This window comes from Cygnus atratus, chromosome 1 (assembly GCF_013377495.2).
Source record: "Cygnus atratus isolate AKBS03 ecotype Queensland, Australia chromosome 1, CAtr_DNAZoo_HiC_assembly, whole genome shotgun sequence".
In the NCBI taxonomy this organism is placed as follows: domain Eukaryota; kingdom Metazoa; phylum Chordata; class Aves; order Anseriformes; family Anatidae; genus Cygnus; species Cygnus atratus.
Window position 1 is genome coordinate 145,257,938 of NC_066362.1, and position 18,577 is coordinate 145,276,514.

The 18,577-nt window shown below is 39.7% G+C and overlaps 1 protein-coding gene across 1 annotated transcript in view; it reads right to left on the reverse strand.

The window, feature by feature from the left end:
• MCF2L (MCF.2 cell line derived transforming sequence like) overlaps nt 1-18,577 on the reverse strand; it is a 155,102-nt gene that overhangs the window by 37,315 nt on the left and 99,210 nt on the right. The window contains exon 5 of the mRNA XM_050708351.1: nt 2,903-2,993. Within this exon, the coding sequence (XP_050564308.1) occupies nt 2,903-2,993 (91 nt within the window). The remainder of the gene's footprint in view (nt 1-2,902; nt 2,994-18,577) is intronic.

The following is an 18,577-nucleotide window of genomic DNA, read 5'->3' on the forward strand; positions in this document are numbered from 1 at the left end:
GGGTACCACTTTCTCACTACCTGAGTGACCTTCATACCAACTGCTTCTTCAAGAGCTGTTGCCCACACAGATGTTACTCCCTAAACTGCATGTGTAAGGAAGTTTATTTCCTCTGGACTTTCAATCTGTGCCTGATGGATGGCTGTGAGGGAAACTTGTAATGATGCTGAGTGTGCATTCTGTTTGTCCAAATGGCTGAGCTCACACTTAAACCTTAAGATGGAGGAAGACAGTGAAGGCAGCACAACAAACGGAGATGCAGACAAGGTAAAGCCATAGGTTTTTGTTACTGTTTTTGTTTTAAGAAAGCACACTGGAACTATGAACAGAGCAGCGTGAAACCCCAAAACACATTCATTAGTGTTGTGCTTAGCTCCTACTCTGTGGACTAAATATTGCTTCCTTGGGTCTGATAGTACTAGGAGAGAAAGAAGGGTGGTAGGGTTGGGGAGAGTCATTTATGACCACATGAAAAGGAGATCTGTTTGTCAGGCGTTCATCATTCATCCATCTTCAGATTGGACAATATGGAACCATTTTACCAGGTTACGTGACTACTCCTCCTTACAGTCTCATTCAGAAGCCATGCCTTATTTCCACGGCAAAAAAAGGTTGAAACAACAACAATTCTTTCTTCATTAGCTTTGTTTCAAAGCATACTTCCAACACCTACTAGTATTTACGAGCGTGTGTGGTTCACACACACATTTGTGTTTTATTTTATAGTCAAAACTCTTCACAACACTAAAACACACATTAGTAAGAATTTTTGTTTAGCGGCTGCTCACTGCTTACAAATATATTTTTTAAAGTTGCTAGGATATCAGTGATGGGCAGATGCTCTAGACAGGATATTCCTGTTGGGCAATGCTCCAGCCACTGCACCCTCTGCTAGCATCTCTGATCAAAAGGGTCAATCCCCTCAGTGTGATCAGAGAAAAAAAATCAGGAAAGGTGGCAGGGTAGACATTGCAGGAGCTAGTACAAATGAGCCAACAGCTGAAACTCTCTTCTCAAATAACGTGAGACTAATATCCTCATACACAGCAATAAGCTTAAGCAATCAGCAATCAAATCTTCTAGAGATAACAGGCTTTCAGATAGAAAGTGTTTTCTGAACAGCCCAAATGGCAGTCTTCTGTTGGTGATCAAGCATCTGACTATATGATGGATAGGAGAAACAAATAGGATTTAAGCCTCTAGTTACCCTTGAGCCACTTAAAATAATTGTCAGCAAAACCCAGAGAAACCCTCATGACATTGGTGCAAGATTTGCATTATGTTTTTTCTTTTTCTTTTTTAAATGAATGGACAGCAGACACCTACTTAGAGTTCAGTTATAGCAAATACTATAGTAAAGATACAGTGGACAATGGCAGATAAGGACTTGTCACTATATCTTTTTTTTTGGAATGGGAGGGTAAAACTTTCAAGTGTTAAGGGATGACGTGATTATTGTGAAACCCAACAGGAGTATTGCCACGTGCATCCACAGATGAAATACACACCCAAAGCTGAGCAAGTTTAGCAAAAGAAGCAAATATAGGAAAAGACAATTCACCTAATAGATTAGTTAGGAATAATGATTTATCTTTTAAATAAAGCTCACAAAAGAATGAGAAAAAAGAGAAATTACCCATCATCAAAAGCACTGCAACCATCAGTGCACTCTGCATTTAAGACCCTTCCTCCAGGCAAAAGCATTAGGCACCAACAGTCACTACAATTACAGTGAGGTTCTGCACACTGAGCTTCTAGGCAAAACAGTGCCCATTGGAGGAAAGTGATTCACAGACTTTAGAGATACAAATCCTCTTTAATAACCCCAAATTAAGCTGCTATTGGCTTGCTCTATTGAAATCTGCTCAATGCTGCATCTCAGAAATTCAAAGTGAGTTGCAAAAGTGAATTTTGCTAATATTTCTGTATATTTTCAACATTTTAACATCCCTAAAATATTTATCATGGAAAAAGTTGCTTTGCAGGTCATTACAAATTCATTTACAAAAGTTATATAGTGGAAGTACTTTTAGTAGTAAGTACTAAGTAGGAAGTACCTTTACCTTAAAGTACCTTTAAATAAGCACCTTTTAACTTGCAACAAACAAGCGATTCTGTGGTCAAAATGGGGCCAAACAAAAATTGAACTTATGTGATGAAGCTAAAATTTTGAAAGGATGAAGCAATAAAAAAAAATAAAGATTCTTACAGCTGTCAGCACTTACTGGAAAGATTATAAATACTAACGATTCAAGCCGGGACAAAAAGAAAAAAAACAAGCAGTATTACAACCACTTGAGCACTTGATAAATACAAATGTTTTTTCCTACTTGTGTAAGAAAAACAACTTTAAGATTTAGTTTTATATTCAAAAATAGTTATTAAAATGGAGTAGAGACTGAAAGTAGCAGTGTGGGGTTATAGATCGATGAGAGGGTGTGTTTAAGATATTTTGGCTTAAAGGTAACCCTTGTTTTTATCCAAACATCACAAGACCATCTTTTAATCTTTTAAACCTGATTTTCTTGGACAAGAGGTAAACTAAGTCAGGCCCCAAATTCTCAGCCAGTGAGAAGCAGATCTGAAGCTCAGCAAGATGCACAGGCAGCCCACACAAGGACTAGCTCCCACCTGGGAGAGCCATATGCTGCGCACGCACAAGCACGTGCTCTCCAAGTGCCCTCTCAGGCTGATGTTATGAGCTGCAAACTGCATTAAAAGCATGACAAGGACACATGACGCTTGACCCCAGTCAGGTGGGACACAAAAGAACTGCATACTTTGTGTGTCATATATCAGCTAACATTTTGCTGAAGAAAAAGTGCTTGCTGATTTTCTATTTATAAGAGAAAGGTTCAACATGGGAAGCTTTTTTAAGGAGTTAATGTAAAACAGTACTCACTGTTATCCGCAGTATGGAAGCTTTCACAGAGGTCCATTTGTCCTGTCTGCGGTCTATGACAAGGATAAATCCAATCCCAGCATCTCTCAAACTAAGTTTGCGAGAAAAAGTTCGCGAGGAAAGAAGGAAAAAAAAAAAAGAAAGTTCAGTTAAAAATACAAATGAATTCTGGTTCTCTCATTCCAAAAAGCAGAGTTATAAGCTAGGTTAAAAAAAAAAAAAGCAGCTTGACTCTTTTGTGCAGAATCTTCATTATTTAAGGTATTTAGATGAACATATACTACACACCATTGGAAAGATGCAGCAGTCCCAAATATGTCCCACAGAACTTCAAACCATATTCAAACCATGAATTGTTCTTTTTCCATGAAAGGTAATTTTCACATGTCTTGTACAGATATTATTTCAGATGAAAACAACACCCTTTGGTTCTCCATTGTTTTGGTGCTGATATAATCCCTGCTTCACGCTGTTTTCAACAACAAAGTCATTTTCCTTTTGCGTCTGCTTTCAACCTTCTGTTTGGACTGTCTTCCTCCTTACTAATATGTAAAATGCTTTAAAAACGCAGGTCTTTCTGATCATTCCACGATATTGCTCTGTGCATCTGAAATTCTCTCCTGCTTCCAGGTTACAAGCTTGTTTTCAGGTACATTTTGACATTCACCAAAGCAAGAAATCCCTGTGGCATTTAAAAACTCAAAGTCACAGATCATAAAAATGAGATAAGCTGCACCTCTCTGAAATGGAAACATCTGTGAGAAAGAGCACTCAAATCCTGGCGTACGGGTGACCTTTCTTGTTCGCCTGTGCTCAGCTGCATGTGCTACCGAGTACAAATAAAGGGATCTGCTCCTGTTTTGTAATTTCCCATCTAAGCCAATTGTGTAATGCCAGCAGCAGACCTTGCCGGCCAATCGCAATCAAAACGAAAACGACAGGGAAGTACAAGGCAGACAGACTTGACTTTGTTTTTTTCTTGTCTATTTCGATGTTTTTAATCTCTCTGCTGCACTTTAATTGCAGATATTAATTTTACTGCAAGGCCTGCTGGCTCTACTATGTGAAGTTCTGGGAAATATTATATATTGATTTGTTGTCATCGTACCTTAAAAATATAAGATAAAATCAACACAACACAATTTTAGGATCCTGTATTCAAAATTGCTGAATCATATGAACATACCTGCTTTGCTTTATAGGATTGTGCTGATAACATAATAACAGGAGGATGTCAAGGGGAATGAAAATTACAAGCATCCGGATGTGGCATCTAAAGCTGATCTTTAAAACTGCAAATTTAAACATGCCTTACAGTCCATCCCCTCTCCTTTAGGATCTGTACATCTCTCAGGTTTACAGACCAGATATTTTTGGAGGAACAAATAATCAGAAGTGCAAAGAAACATCAACACTTACTTTCTTTCAAAAGCAGAAAATAAGTCATTTTAACACAGGAATATTTGAAAAGCCACCCTCCTCACTGCCCACATTCAGCGCATGTTACTTAACTCTTGCCTCCGGGTTAGGATAACACTGATAAACAACATCCGAGTGCTTTCCTGGTAAGCCTGAATAATGCTTGCAGACAAACGGGGCATTATATTAGGAATACGCTTACCACTACAGTAAATTTCCACTAGTTACTAAAGCTTCCCTTCTTCCTTCTCTTTCCTGATTTGAAGGGCAAGAGGAAGAAAAGGATCTAGATTGCTTTTAAGCATTTTCATGTACCCCATTAAAACTTCCCACCATTTTAATGTTTAGTCACTGAGCAAAATAAAATGCTAATAGCAAGCATGTTCTACAATAACCAGGTAACAAACCAAACTCCTTGGGTCGCACAGCCCAACATGAACGATTGGAGTCCAAAAGGTGCTATGACTGTTCCCACAACAGTTTGCATTTGAAAGTTTTTTTTTTTTTTTAAGACTCCAAAAGAGCTGTTTTCCATAATCAGTGGAAGTCTCCAAGAGCCCTGAAATTTCTACATACTTCCTCGGTGCGAAGCACAATCTCAGATCCCACAGAACAATACAATGTCTACATCACATTTCCAGAACCTACTGACATTGTTGTGTAACAGGAATAAAATTAAAGCCTCTGACAGAACAATCAGACTTCTTTTTAGTGCACAGGGAAGGACAGGCTCAGCTGGGGACCTGGAGAAGATCCGGACACCAGCTCCGCACAGACAAGTGTTCATCACCTGCCTCAGCACCTGACGTTCGGCAGAGCCTAATATCAAAGACAAGTATTACCGAAGTGGAAGAGCTGACAAAGGAAAACACATCTCCAAGATAGCTCAAAAGGTGTCCTTATCCAGCCCTTTTTGATTCAGAAGGCGGCTCCCCTCCAGGCTCAGAAATAAAAGCCAGCATTTCCCAGCGCTGGCTAGAAGAGACTCAGTGGCAAAGTCTTGAGCACCTGACTTCAAGCCATTAACACTCTTACCAGGATGCCTAAAAAAATTAAATGCTCTGTTCTGAACCTTTCACTGAGTTATGTCACTCAAAAATACATAATCTGTCAACTCCTAAGTCAAAATTTGACCCTTCCTGCCCCCCAAAATATTAACATGTCATACAGAAGACATGAGACGGGAAAGCATGGAGAAAAATGTAAAAGGTAAAGGAGAACTCCAACTTGTTACCAGAAAATATCAGAAAGGTAACATAACAGTTCTCCTCACACATTCAGCTCTTCCTAAGTTTACATTTGTTACTTCAGATGCTCTGAAGGAAAGGGACTTTCAAACAGTTACTGTGAGAAAAAGGTTTGTTATCCTGACAGCGGCGTCTCGTTGCAAAGGGCTGGCGATTGAGTCTGCGATCCAGCTCCAGCAGGTGGTAGGCAGGAAGCAACAAACCAAACTGAGACGTCGTGTACGACAAAGTTGGGAACACTAGGAAGACAACAAAGCCGAGAACACTATGAAGAAAACAAAGCTACGTATTCAAGAACAAATAAACACTGGAAACAGGTCTGTTTGCCAGTCCAGCCTTGCTCAACTTCCCTGTCTTCCCCACCACCCACACCTGCATACGCAGTTACGAGACAATTTCCAAGACGCCTCCATTTTGTGATGAATGGCACTCCGGTAACACGCATGTTTTCAATTTTTCATCGGCTCCTGATTTAACCGAGTGCCACCTGCCCCAATTTCCCTCAGCTGTATTTGTTCCACTCTACCCAAATATTCATTTCCTGATCTGTTCCCCTCTATTAGTCAGAGATGAAAGCATTTTGGCTTCTGTTCTGTGTGTGTGGCTCAGCAGAGGAACGGACGCAGCCTCTGATGGACACAGCCTGTTCCTGCTCGCAGAGCTTTACCCCATGCCTTGCTCCAGTTGTGTTGCACTCAGACTTATCCCAGGTCTTCCCATGCATCTGTATCATGCTCCAATGGGTTTGTCACCACCACCCGTGTTTGCTTCTGCCATTCATCACTTCAGCCAGTCTCACTCCATGCTGCCTGGTCCCAAGAGCAGCTCGCTGCCACTGCGTCCCACCAGACGTGGTGAAGCCCCTGCTCAGGCCCAGGGCAGAGCACGACACTTTTGATGACAGACTCTACTAACTCCCAAGAATCTGTGACCTGTGATTTAGGCAGATTTTTCTAAAGGTATTTTTTTGACACAAAGGCCCTCATTCTCCTAAGCATCAAGTCCCCAACCAAAGGATAGAGACACTTGAGCTTCTCAAACAAAGGGCTGGCTCAGCCTTTGAAAGCACAGTGAATTGTTCCCTTGCCCCTTGGGAACAACCTGATGCGTGGCCAAATACTAAAACAAAAAACCTCAGGTGAGGCATCAGGAATGGAAAGAAAATTTGGCAGCTTTATAAATGACTGGAAGCCAACCCTTACAGTGAGAAACAGCAGGCAAGCCTAGCAGAAGCACCTGCCTATTAGGGCTCCTTGACATTTCCCTTACAACCTCTGTTTTTTTATTGTAAATGCATTAACTTGTATCCGGTGTACTTTCGGAAAGATAAATTATAAGCTTGTAATTCCAATTCAGTATTTCCTTCCTCTGTTTCCCTCCTAACACAAGAAATACATCACGAGTTAAGCTCTGTTCTTCTGTTTACTCACCAGCACAAAGAACAGAACATTTTTAGCAAGGCAGAGAAACCACCCCAGCTCTGCAGGGAATATGTCCAGCAAGCTCACAAAGGTCAAGCCAGAAAGGTAGAAAGCAGGGCAAGGGGAGTAGGGGCTGCAGATGACAGACAATGGGAGAAAATGCAGCACAGGGTAGACTTTCTGCTCAGTTCCCTCCCTCCACCTTGGTGAACCAGTGCAACACCATGTGGGGATGGTGAGAAAGTGAGGATGAAGTACCTGCCCAACAAGCACTGGCTTTTCCATGTAGAGCAGGACCTGAATTTTCCCCTTAGTGACTCCTCAGCTTTAGATTACGGGGACATCTCCCTCCCTGTCTAGCTTGCAAGACTTATGATCTCATGCACCTGGGGGAAAGGGTGGGAGAGCTTACAGTACATAGGATTGCAGAAAGGAACTTCCCTCTGGGGTATGTGGAAGCAATTACATAGTCACCATCTGAAAGATCCCTGCATTTCTCCGAGCTATGGGTGGTGACAACTGCTACACAAATAAGTTCCTATTGCTTTTACACTGCTGTATGGAAACTGCTTGCAATCGTTGCTCTTTCTTACCAACAAAACAGAGCACATCTTCAGGTTTGTCACAGTAGCTTGATAATATCTTGTTTGAGGATGTTTGAAATGCAGGGCAACATTTCAGGTTAAGCAATTCCAGTTTAATACAAATTAATTTCAGTCTTAAAGTCTTACTATTAAACAGTTGGCTTACATTATACTCAGGATCATTCCCTACCTTGACTACATCTGCCTATACACACACAAGGACTAGGAATTCTTGCTTTCAATGGCTGAACAGCTATCTCAGCAGTAGGACTTCAGTAGTACTCTGCGAGGAATTACTGCCTCAGCTACACCAAGGCAGAGACTGCAGCGAACCGCAGGCAAATCACCACATCAGAAGCAGTCTATAGATCCCTAATACCCCAGCTCTTAAAGCTTACTCACTCTGTAGCTCATCACTAATCATTAATAAGAATCAGTGACATGCGGACATGGCTTGAAGAGATGTAGTATCTCTTCAAGCTGCTCACAAATCCTTCTGGTATACAACCTTCTGGTATACAACATATAATATACAATACCCTTCTGGTATACAACATGCAGGCCTATGTAGGAAGCACTGTTGAACTGGCCCATCTGCCCATTATCCACCATCCTACTGCACCACAAAAGGGGCAAACATACAAGACATGGTGACAGATCATCTTAGGAATGGTACTGGCCACCCTGTCCATATAGCAGCTACTTTTAGACTTGTGTATGTCATGAGAAAGATTGTGTGGACCAGCTCTATAAATAAATAAATATATATATATATATATATATATTTCCTTCTCAAAGGTGGACTTGTGTCTAGTGCAAAAAAAGGATAAGTTGGAGCTCAAACAGGTTCATCGTATGAAAAGTAGACAGTCCTATAGCCTGAGCACTTCAAGCATCAATTGTTCCCATCATGCCCTAATGATGAAAATCCTCCCAGCAGCTACCACTCTGAAAGCAGAATGGTATCATCCCATATATATATCATCCTATATTCAGCCATCAGAGCACAGGTTAGGGTAATCATGAACAGCATTCCCTCTTACTTTGCTTAGGAAGAGACTGTAGAAAACCAGACAATACTACCAAGGTTATCGTTTCCCAAGAGAAACTTTGCATCCTACACTTTAAGATGCGTTTCAACTGATTGAATCTCAGCCACTTCAAAGACTACTTCCCATCTCTGCTGCCACTGCAAAGGATGTCTTCCAAGGGAAGTGAGGGAGGGGGGCAAGAACTCGTTCTTTAATCCTAAATGTGTCACAGATTCAAAAAAATGAAAACATCAATGCCTTGGCAAGGAATGAAAGCAGAGACTTGCCTTCTCCTTAATGGCTTTTATAGGCTCTAGAATACAGTCAGATAATAAAGTGAAGAATGTGGTATTAATAAACCAATCTTTGCTACAGCAATTATGAAAAAAATAATCAGTCAAACCCTATGGCGACAGGAACTCTAAGGTTGGTTGCACGTTAGCTGTTTTCATACAGGTTTTCCATCAAAATGAAGAGCAGCAACAATTCCCCCAGCATAGCCTTGTCCCATGTCTCCCATCCTTATGCCCTTTATATAGGAAAACCAAGACTTCTATTTGAGTTTTCGGTATGTTCTAGAGGATGCAGTACTTCCTAGAGCAGAAGAATTCAATGCTTTACGAATTCAACAAAGGAAAAAAAAAAAGTTAAATTATAACATTAAAAAAGCCTAGTACCTAGGCACTGGTAGTAATTAGACAGCAGTTTCACTGTCTTTTAATTCTTCACCGTTCATTATTGCAACACCTACTTTGTTTCAAAACTGGCCAATCCATCTGATTCCAATACAAACTGACCAGCTGGGTATTTATTTATTTATTTAAAAAAAAACCAGCAATAAGAACAAGAACACAAAACAACAACAAAAAATCAGATTTGACACTTTCCTGTAATTTTTGAAAGGTATTCTACTTCTTAATTTTCACATATATTTTTACTTGATCTAATCTTTGTATTTTGATCTTTGACAGCGTCTGACTATCCAAAGTGAGACCGAGATTAATGACTTCTTACCCTTGGTAACCACAACGCTTAAGGAAAATAAAATGGTTTTGTGCTTTCTTGAGTAAATGATGGAAATAGGAGGCTACATCATGCTCCACAAAGCCCCAGTTTGGGAGCTTCAGATATCACAGGCTTTTATAGCTCATAATACCCAGCCTCACTGTAGAAGGCACACAATGAAATCAATTTAGAGATTGCAGGAACTGAAATAAAACTATAAACCAGGCATTGTTTGAGCTCTACACTGGACAATGAACTTGCTAGTTTCAATTGGTAAGGGAGCCTGTAGGTTTTAACGCAGTATCTAAGCTGAATACTGCTTTGTAATGCTGCTGCTATTTCAGATGTTTTCTAAGACCCTGCACTTAAATTAGTACTTAAAAGCATTCAATTGAAAAATAGTCTGGAAAATAAAAATGCATTATAATGCTTTATAATGACAACATTACAAATGATATTCCAAATATATTTTGCAAATGCACAAATCATACTTACACGCCTAAGGCAAGTTGGAAGTGCTTTGAAAGCCAGAAGGTAGTATCTTCCAACTAATTATACTTGCTCTAAATTATCAAACTTTAAAATTGCATTTGCTATTTTTATGACAGAAAATTTGCGTTTTGCATTGTTATCAAAATATCAGTGGCAAAGAAAAAAATCTGCCAAGAAAATAAATAGAATGAAAGCATATACCCAGAAGATGGTTGTATATGCAATTGCATGATACTGTGATGACATTTAATTGTTTTGACAGAAAATAGCATTTTGGTGCCAAATTCTGCCACAGATGTATGACTGCACGCATCCGAGAACAGAGCTGTTCCTAACAAGCATAACATTTATGAACATACCATTTCTGAACACTCAAGTAAAGCTCTTTGGCTACCTAGCAGACCTCCAGAGCTCCCAAAGCAAACTGGCATGACATTTCAGCTCCGATTCACACCGTAGGCCTGAAATCTCAGTTTGGATTCCCCCAGGAACCACTTCCTGTTGAGGTATATAACCAGTCTATCAGATAGCACTTTTTAATCCAGTAACATTTATGAGGGAAACAAACAAACACAAACCAAAACCATAGAAACAATGAAGAGTGCCCCATTTTGTTACACATGGGGCAAAGTTGGAACACAACGATGACTTCTGCATAATTAAGATAGAATTTCTAACACTTCTGTCGTTTTTTTTTTTTTAACCCTTGTATCTTCAGCTGAAAACTCTGAAGAAGTCAGATAGTGCAGGAAGCAGAGTTGAGGACGCGTCCATTGCTTCTGGTCTCCTTGGAAAACCACCCCTAGAGCACAGCATCCATGAACAGGCTCAGCCCATGCTTCCTGAGATGTCCAGCTTGGTGTAAAAGTCACTGCACTGCAGCTTTATTTCTCTGTACTCAAATCCCTGGAATTTGGACAAAATTTGCCATCTCATCATTACTGTGTTTAACTAGGGAATTCCTGTACAGTGCTTTGACAACAGGCGATTGGTCTAGAACTATTTGTTATTTTGGATTATTTGGATTATTTTGGATTCATTTTTTGATATTTTGGATTATTTTTGGATTATTGGGCCATTTCACAGGGAGCTGAAGGCACTTCAACTGCAGAAGGAAAAATATACATAACCCAAGTTTAGGCTGACAATTGTTCATAAAAAAATGACAGGAAAGAAGGAATTCCAGCAAAAGAAATTTAAAATGAAGCATTCAGAAGTGCTGCTATCCAAGGGCAGCCTCTAGTGGTCTGTCCAAAATCATTGAAATACCAAATAAAAATGTTTATATATAAAGCTCCTGGCGGTACCAGCTGCATTTCACCCAACATAGCTTATGTTGTCACATCCCATAACAGGAATATAACCTGTGAGCAAGGAGACAGCATTTCTCATTGATTCTTACATTTATAGTCTGATTTTAAAAATAAGAATAAAAACTGCCTTCCCCTAAACAAACAAACAAAAAACACAACTAAATCGCTATAGATGCGACAACATGCATACTATACTGCCCTCATTTTCATTTTACAATGGAATTTTTAGAATATATGGATTTTTAAACGTGCAATGAAATCACAGCTTTTTGACATTCTCTTTACTTTGATACTTACTCCCTTCTCTTCAGAGAAACTGAAGAAGCTGCATGGAAAACCTGTGTCTTTCTGTTGAAGCAGAACCCGTTAAAGTTTCTCATCATGAGATAAGGTTCAGATAAGAAATTTTGTTTCCCTCCCCCCCCCATGCATTTGTCCTTCCTTCTCCCTTTCCCAGTTAACTCTCCCTAAATCTTATCTAGAATACTACTGATAAAAAGCTCATCTGTCGTTTTTCATATCACGCTTACTTTTGTGGTCTCAGTTGTTGCTAGTTCATGCCTCAGGACTATCTGAAATATTCATAACATATTTCATCTTGCTCAGAATTGGTCAATCATCAGATACACAAAATTGAACTTCAGGATCTCACAGCAAGCCAGCAGTAATATATGAAAAGAAGAATTTAGATGCATGTTGGGTTGCGAGGTGGCATGAATAAATAATAAGAAAAACGTGTTAAGCAAATGGTTGTAGTTTGCTCCTGAGGCAGAGAAGACTAGCAGAATCACAGAGCCTGGAACAGAAAAACAGAGCAATGAATGCAACTCCAAAGAGCTTTGTCTAAGGGGTTGACAAAACTTTGGACATCCCCAAGCTTCACAGCCTCTCCTGCAATGACTGCGGCCCAGAATGCCAAATCTGGTCATTCATATCTGCTCCAGCCCTACCCCTGTCCTGAAGATCCTTCAGTCACCACAGGACTGTGACCACAAAAGCTCTTGGCATCTGCTTTTAAAGCAAGAACCTGCAAGGAAGATGGGTTCCTATCAGAGACATACTGTAGACAAGGCGAGTGCCAGCTCACTGTGATCAGTAAAGCTGCTCTTAAGCCTTGGTCCCAAAGCAAAGGTCTTTATCCTCCACAGCAGCAGGTCTCTTGAAATCATGCCACACAAATCCAAACATGGCTACCTGAGGCACTTGTATAAAGCACTGCTTGTGCTTCTTGGCCAAATAAGCAGCACAGGACTAGAGTTTATTTATTTTTAAGTGTTTGCACTGATTCATATAGCATGCAGAATCACATTTCTCTTTGCCTCCCCACTCAGCTTTAGATATGGGGGTCCCTATCTTCTCCATTATCTCTTATTGTCTCCTGCTCTACCACCTCATAACACACTTGCACTTTCATGCCAAATCCTCCTTAAAATAAATAAAACAAACAAACAAACATTTGCTGATTGGAGCACAGTAAGGCTGGCTATATTCCATCATATATGCTGACATCCTTTCTGCTCCAAAAAGCTTAGTCTGTCGGTAAAGGGAGATGAGGGAATATAGCCAATGTTAGAATAAGAACTGAAGCATCCAGGCATCATCTTCCATCTCCCCTTGTATCACATACACAGATTTCCTTTCCATCAGCCTTTTTGTACAGTAACTTAGCAAGTTTTACACCACTAAGGAATCACACACGCTAAAATCAGCATGGCTTAGATGCTTTTCTGCAGGTAAATGAAATAATCATTAAAAGACAAAGTCACTGCTTAGCAGGCCCTCTTTTAATGTGTGAAGTTAACTAGAGTACATATTTTTAGAGAAGAACTTTTATTTTCTGAATGGAAAATTCAGTGTAATTTCTTCAGGCCACACAGAATTGCTTTTATAAGGACTGAAGAAAGACGACAATTTTGAGGACTCATTTAGACTTAACTACAGATGGCTGAAGTAGGCCACGTTATCCTTGAGGGACAATTAAGGATAAATAGGTCAGTAAAGGCGAAAGGGCTCCATGTTGGTTAAGCTTAAGTAAATATGAACAACAGAAAGCCTGAGTGCTCCTAGCTTTAGAACAATCAAGTCTGATTCCATAAAAGCATTTTTACACCAATTCAGAACTATGACATTGGAATTAAACATATTTCCAGTGCACTTCAACAACCACTAATGCCACTGCACGAAGTACCAACACGTTTTCTGGAAGGCTGCATGCTGTGTTTTAGGAAGGTGAGTTTATACTTAAATAGGGTGTTAAATTCTCTGCAGTTTAGATTAGACCTAATGAAAGCTCCAGCATGAGGTCCAGCATTTTACTAATTAACTTCCTCAATTTTACCTTGTCTCCTTACCAGATTAAGTTTACCACTGGATAACATGTGTCATGCGTACAGAGCCTATATACTACTCAAATCCTCTAAGCCCTGAAGGTGTAAGTGGGATTTAAAGAATCCCCTCAACAGGGACGAACCTTAAAACAAGCTTAATATATTCACAAGGTGGACATCAGAACACCCATAAATTGCCCCAAACCCAGGAAAAATTCAGACTAAGTAACACACTGAGCTTTGACCTAATGTTGTCAAACAACGTATCTGACACAAAAGCTTCCGACCACCACTTTACCTCAGGATTCAACACTTTAAACGTAAACCTTTACATTTCTTTTCTGCTTACAGAAACATATGGCATTTACAACTGTTTGGCAGCTGTGCTCAGAGAGGAAGGGCACGCACAGCATGACAGATTTTGCTGGAAGCCCTGGGGTGTTCTCACTGACGAATTTGAGGGGCTGCCAAGGTAACAGCAGGATACAGGTTCCACATCTTTAGCCTGGATTGTAATCTGACAAAGAGGAGAGCGTAGAAATGAAACACAGCTGACACAAATAGACACTGAAGCTGCAAAACTGTTGCTCAGTGTGTCAGTGTGAACTGACAGGGTGTCTGGTTTTTGGCACTTCTTACCCATTATGTGGTGGCATTCATCCCCGGCACTCTATAAAATAGAAGTAGTTAACTCTTAGCTAGTAGTGGGCTGCTTATTTAGGTTGCAGATAAATGAGGTAACACATGTGGTTACCCTCCCGCACTGGCTCTTCAGAAGGTCGGCCTGGACTATGAAGGACTCTTCAGGCCCAAAGACAGCGTTACCCTAATGCAGGTGCCCCAGCTCGCAGGGCACAGTGGTGAAACCATGCTGACAAGACTAGCCAGACCTAAGCCTGCTCCACACACAAGCTCTGTGCACACCAAGGTTTGTTAGCTCCATCAACATCCACACCATGGTGTGCCACGGTCATCCTGTCCCTAGCTAAATCCACCTCCTGATGCTTTGCAGCGCCCATACTAACAAAGTCTTCTTGGACGTGAGCCCCCTGGGGAGGCTTAGTGAAGATGTTTCCTTTTAGTTTTTTGGCAACCCGATGTTATCCCAAATGACAGAGAGCTGGTGCACTTAGTAAGGAACGGTCTGGAACTCGCCAGGCCGTAACAACAGAACTTTATAACTCCCAGACGCCAATGCTTTGTGAAGTTATCTTGTTCCGTTTCATAACTTGGCCAGGCTCGCTCCCTAATTTCACACACCAGGCGGTACCATGAACAATAGCATTTCTTAGAACACCACACTGTGTTCGGGCCTTTGTAAACCATCGGGATCTTAAAGACGAGGACATTCTCCTGGGCAGGAAACTGATGGGGACAGTTTTCAAAACAGGAAATAGCAGAACATGACAATTTAACCTGAGATATGCTTAGGATCATGCAGCAGGACAGAAGGGCATTACAAACACAGGCAGTACAAGGCTCTGTCTGAATACAAGCACAAAAGGCCTGTGTATTGTATTTAATAAGCAGCGTGGGACTAGAATTGGCCATGACAACTCGAATTTTTCTAATCTATACCATTTCTCTTGAAGGGAACTTTGGATTTAAGACAGTGTTACACATATAGAATGTTAATTTTTTAATCTCTTGTGACCACAAAAAAAAAAAGGCAAGCTAAAATTTGTTCAAGGACAAACCTATAAGAGCAATGAAAAAAACATGAAAGCCATATTCTTTTAGTTTCTCATACAGCATATTGTTATCAGATTGCAGTAGAAACTGCTAATTAGCCAGAAACAAAGCCATATGTTTGAAAAATCCTGTCTTTTTTTTTTTTTTAAACCACTGCAGTTATCTACTAATTTATTTTGGACCAAGTTCTCATGTCACACCCCAGATTTTGTAAACATTTTCCAAGAACACATACACATTGGCAAGTTAATAAACGATGTTAAGTGTCAGCTGTGATTGATAGAAATAAGCATATATAACACTTGCCTTCAGTGTACATCATAGATCTTAGAAGTCCATTTACTAGGATAAATAGAAAAGGTGAAAAAATATTTTCAAAACAGAAAAAAAGAGAAAAGCATACTGAATGCCCTGAAATAACTTAAGAGTACATTTGGCAGTTGCTTTAGGAATCTATTCCAAACTTGAATGAAATATTCTTCCTCCACTCTTTGTATATGTGATGTAAAAGGCACATCTCACAGGTGCCTCTCCCACTTTGCAGTAGCAATGACAGACACTGTGTATGGAAGCCTTCAGATTTTTATTCAACTCTGTGGTGAAACAACCTTGTCTTCCTACCCAGCTCAGCAGCAATCCCCAAAGGACTCATCCAGCTGAGTAACAGGAGACATACTTCTCTGCAGGCTCTAAGGAGTATCAGACCAGCTACATGGACATTATAAAGTCTCCTCAAAGCATCTCAAATACAGGCAAGACTTGGCTCACTGTTCTCTGCTGAAAGCCAATTGACTTTAAAGATCCTCTCTCTTACATACACGTATCTGCAGATATGAATTTATTCAGAAACTATATTGTTAAAACCTATTAATTCCTGATGATCAGTACTTATATCAAAAGTATTTGTAGAAATTTAATGTTGTAGTTAAAGTACTCTTCCTGTAAGGCATTGCCCTAAGTACATTACATACTGCCAAGGATTCTCCTTCTTTCTTCTTGGGTACTACAGGTATAAAACAGTAAAAAAAATCACTTGAACTAAGTAAAAAAAAAAAAAAAAAAAAAAAAAGAATCATTCTCAGGAAGAGAGTCTCCAGCTTTTAAATACAAAACGTTTTGTACTTCAATAATAGTACTAAACCCACCAGCTGTTAAAAAGAAGAATCCATTTCAGAAGTATTAGATATATACCTTTACAATGTACATCTCGTTACAAAGTGAAATATAAAAGGATGGGCTATAATCTTCCACAGTGTATAGTTCTTATTTTTAATCCATCATTTTTTCTTGGTACAGCAACGATCTTTAAGTACACATGGTACATGACTGTTGTCACACAGCATGTCAACAACCTTGTACTGAGTATTTTGAGATTATTACAAACCATGCATGAGGTACTGTACTTTATCTAGCTGTCTATAGAACACACGTTTTCCTTGCAATGTTAGCAATCTGAGGGAGATGGTTCAGCTTTTTGTTTAATAATATACAATTGCACCATGGTTAACGGTGTATCTTAAATTGAAATGAGATATTCCCTTTCCACTGTCTCCTTTCTTAACTTCCTCAACTTATCAGACTTCCACATCTGAGCACATGCTGATAGGTCTGCTGTTTGCATCATTTTACTCCAAGGTCATCTAAGCTGGTAACGTGCAACTTATAATAGTTCCATTTCTGAATGCAAGGTGACCCATGAGATATTTAACTCTTCATTGTAGCAGTTCACTATGAAAGAGACAAGAAAACGTTTGTACAGGAAAAGCTTGTTAAACTCAGTGTTTAGATAGTACAGAATAATAATTCAATGAGAAGGGACAAGGTCATTTTTACACCTACGCAATCAAAGGGAATAGTAACAACTTGTTAAGAGGTTTTGGTTTTTCTCTTTCGACAAGATGTCCTTAGTCAGTCTTATTACCAAGACTTTTACTAGTACTCCTTTCACTTGAGAACAAATCTTGAAAATCTGATGCCACTGCTAGAATTTACTATACTAGTAAGTATTTTATTAGGCAAAAATCTTCTGCAGAACATAGAAAGGTCCTTTCTTATGGGGCTCTTAGCAGTTTCTCATTGTCATTCCCATGAAATATCATTTCCCCTAACACATGACTGCAGGCAGTCAGACAATAAGCTTTGAGTTATTGCTGCCAACCCCTTGCTGTGATAGGGAATCTTGTACAGGGCCAAGTGGCACGAACAGCCTAGCATGTTTTCCAAGGAACTGTTGTGGCTCCAGACGTGTCCATGCTCTACAGGGGTTTTCTATGAAAAAGCCTCTCTTCTTCCCCTGAGTCAGAACAACCCAAAGACAAAGTTACATATTTCATAACCTAAATGATACTGATCAGTAGAGGATTCCATGGGTAAAAGCTGTGGGCTGCATTTTTACCCTTCCTGTAAATTTGTATATCTTAGACCTTTTTAATAAACTTGCAAAACAAATAAACGATTAACTATCTGCCTCCGCTTCCCTCAAAAGCAGTTTCCAAAGCATCCAGAACAGTCTTTAAAATGTTAGCCACTGAAAAATAAGATAACAACAAAAATCCTGCCTTGTGACAACTTTAACAACACTAGAAATATGAGCAATTCAAAGAAGTTCACAATACTGCCCACCTTTGAGGTATATGCAGTCAATAGCTTATTGTTGGCAGAAGATGTTTTATGAGGGAATGTATGCTGACATCTGGTTAGCAGCATTTCTGCAGTTTGTTGTTCCTATACACCTACCCAAGGGCTTATAAACAAAATTTAACACAGTAAGCTTGTAACACCATTAGAGAAGATGTCAGGGATGACCAAAGCCCTTTGAGATTACAGCAGTTCTCAGGCACTAAAAAGGTCCCAGTTTTATCAGCATTTTAACAGTGGCATTAACATTTCACCTTAAAACTTGTAACAAAAAAATATAAAAATCCAAGAACATAAAATATGGTTATAGTCATAAAAGTTAGTATCTTGCTTTTTATATAAACCAAGGAGAATAGCTCAGCTAGGTAGACACAGGATGGTGATCTAAAGAACTCGAAATAAAAGAAAGAAATAACAAAAACATCCTACAAGAACAGGCAAACTTAAGAAACGGCTGCTGCTGGCTGGATATGCATAGAATAATTATTGGAAGCTAGGGGAAAAAGA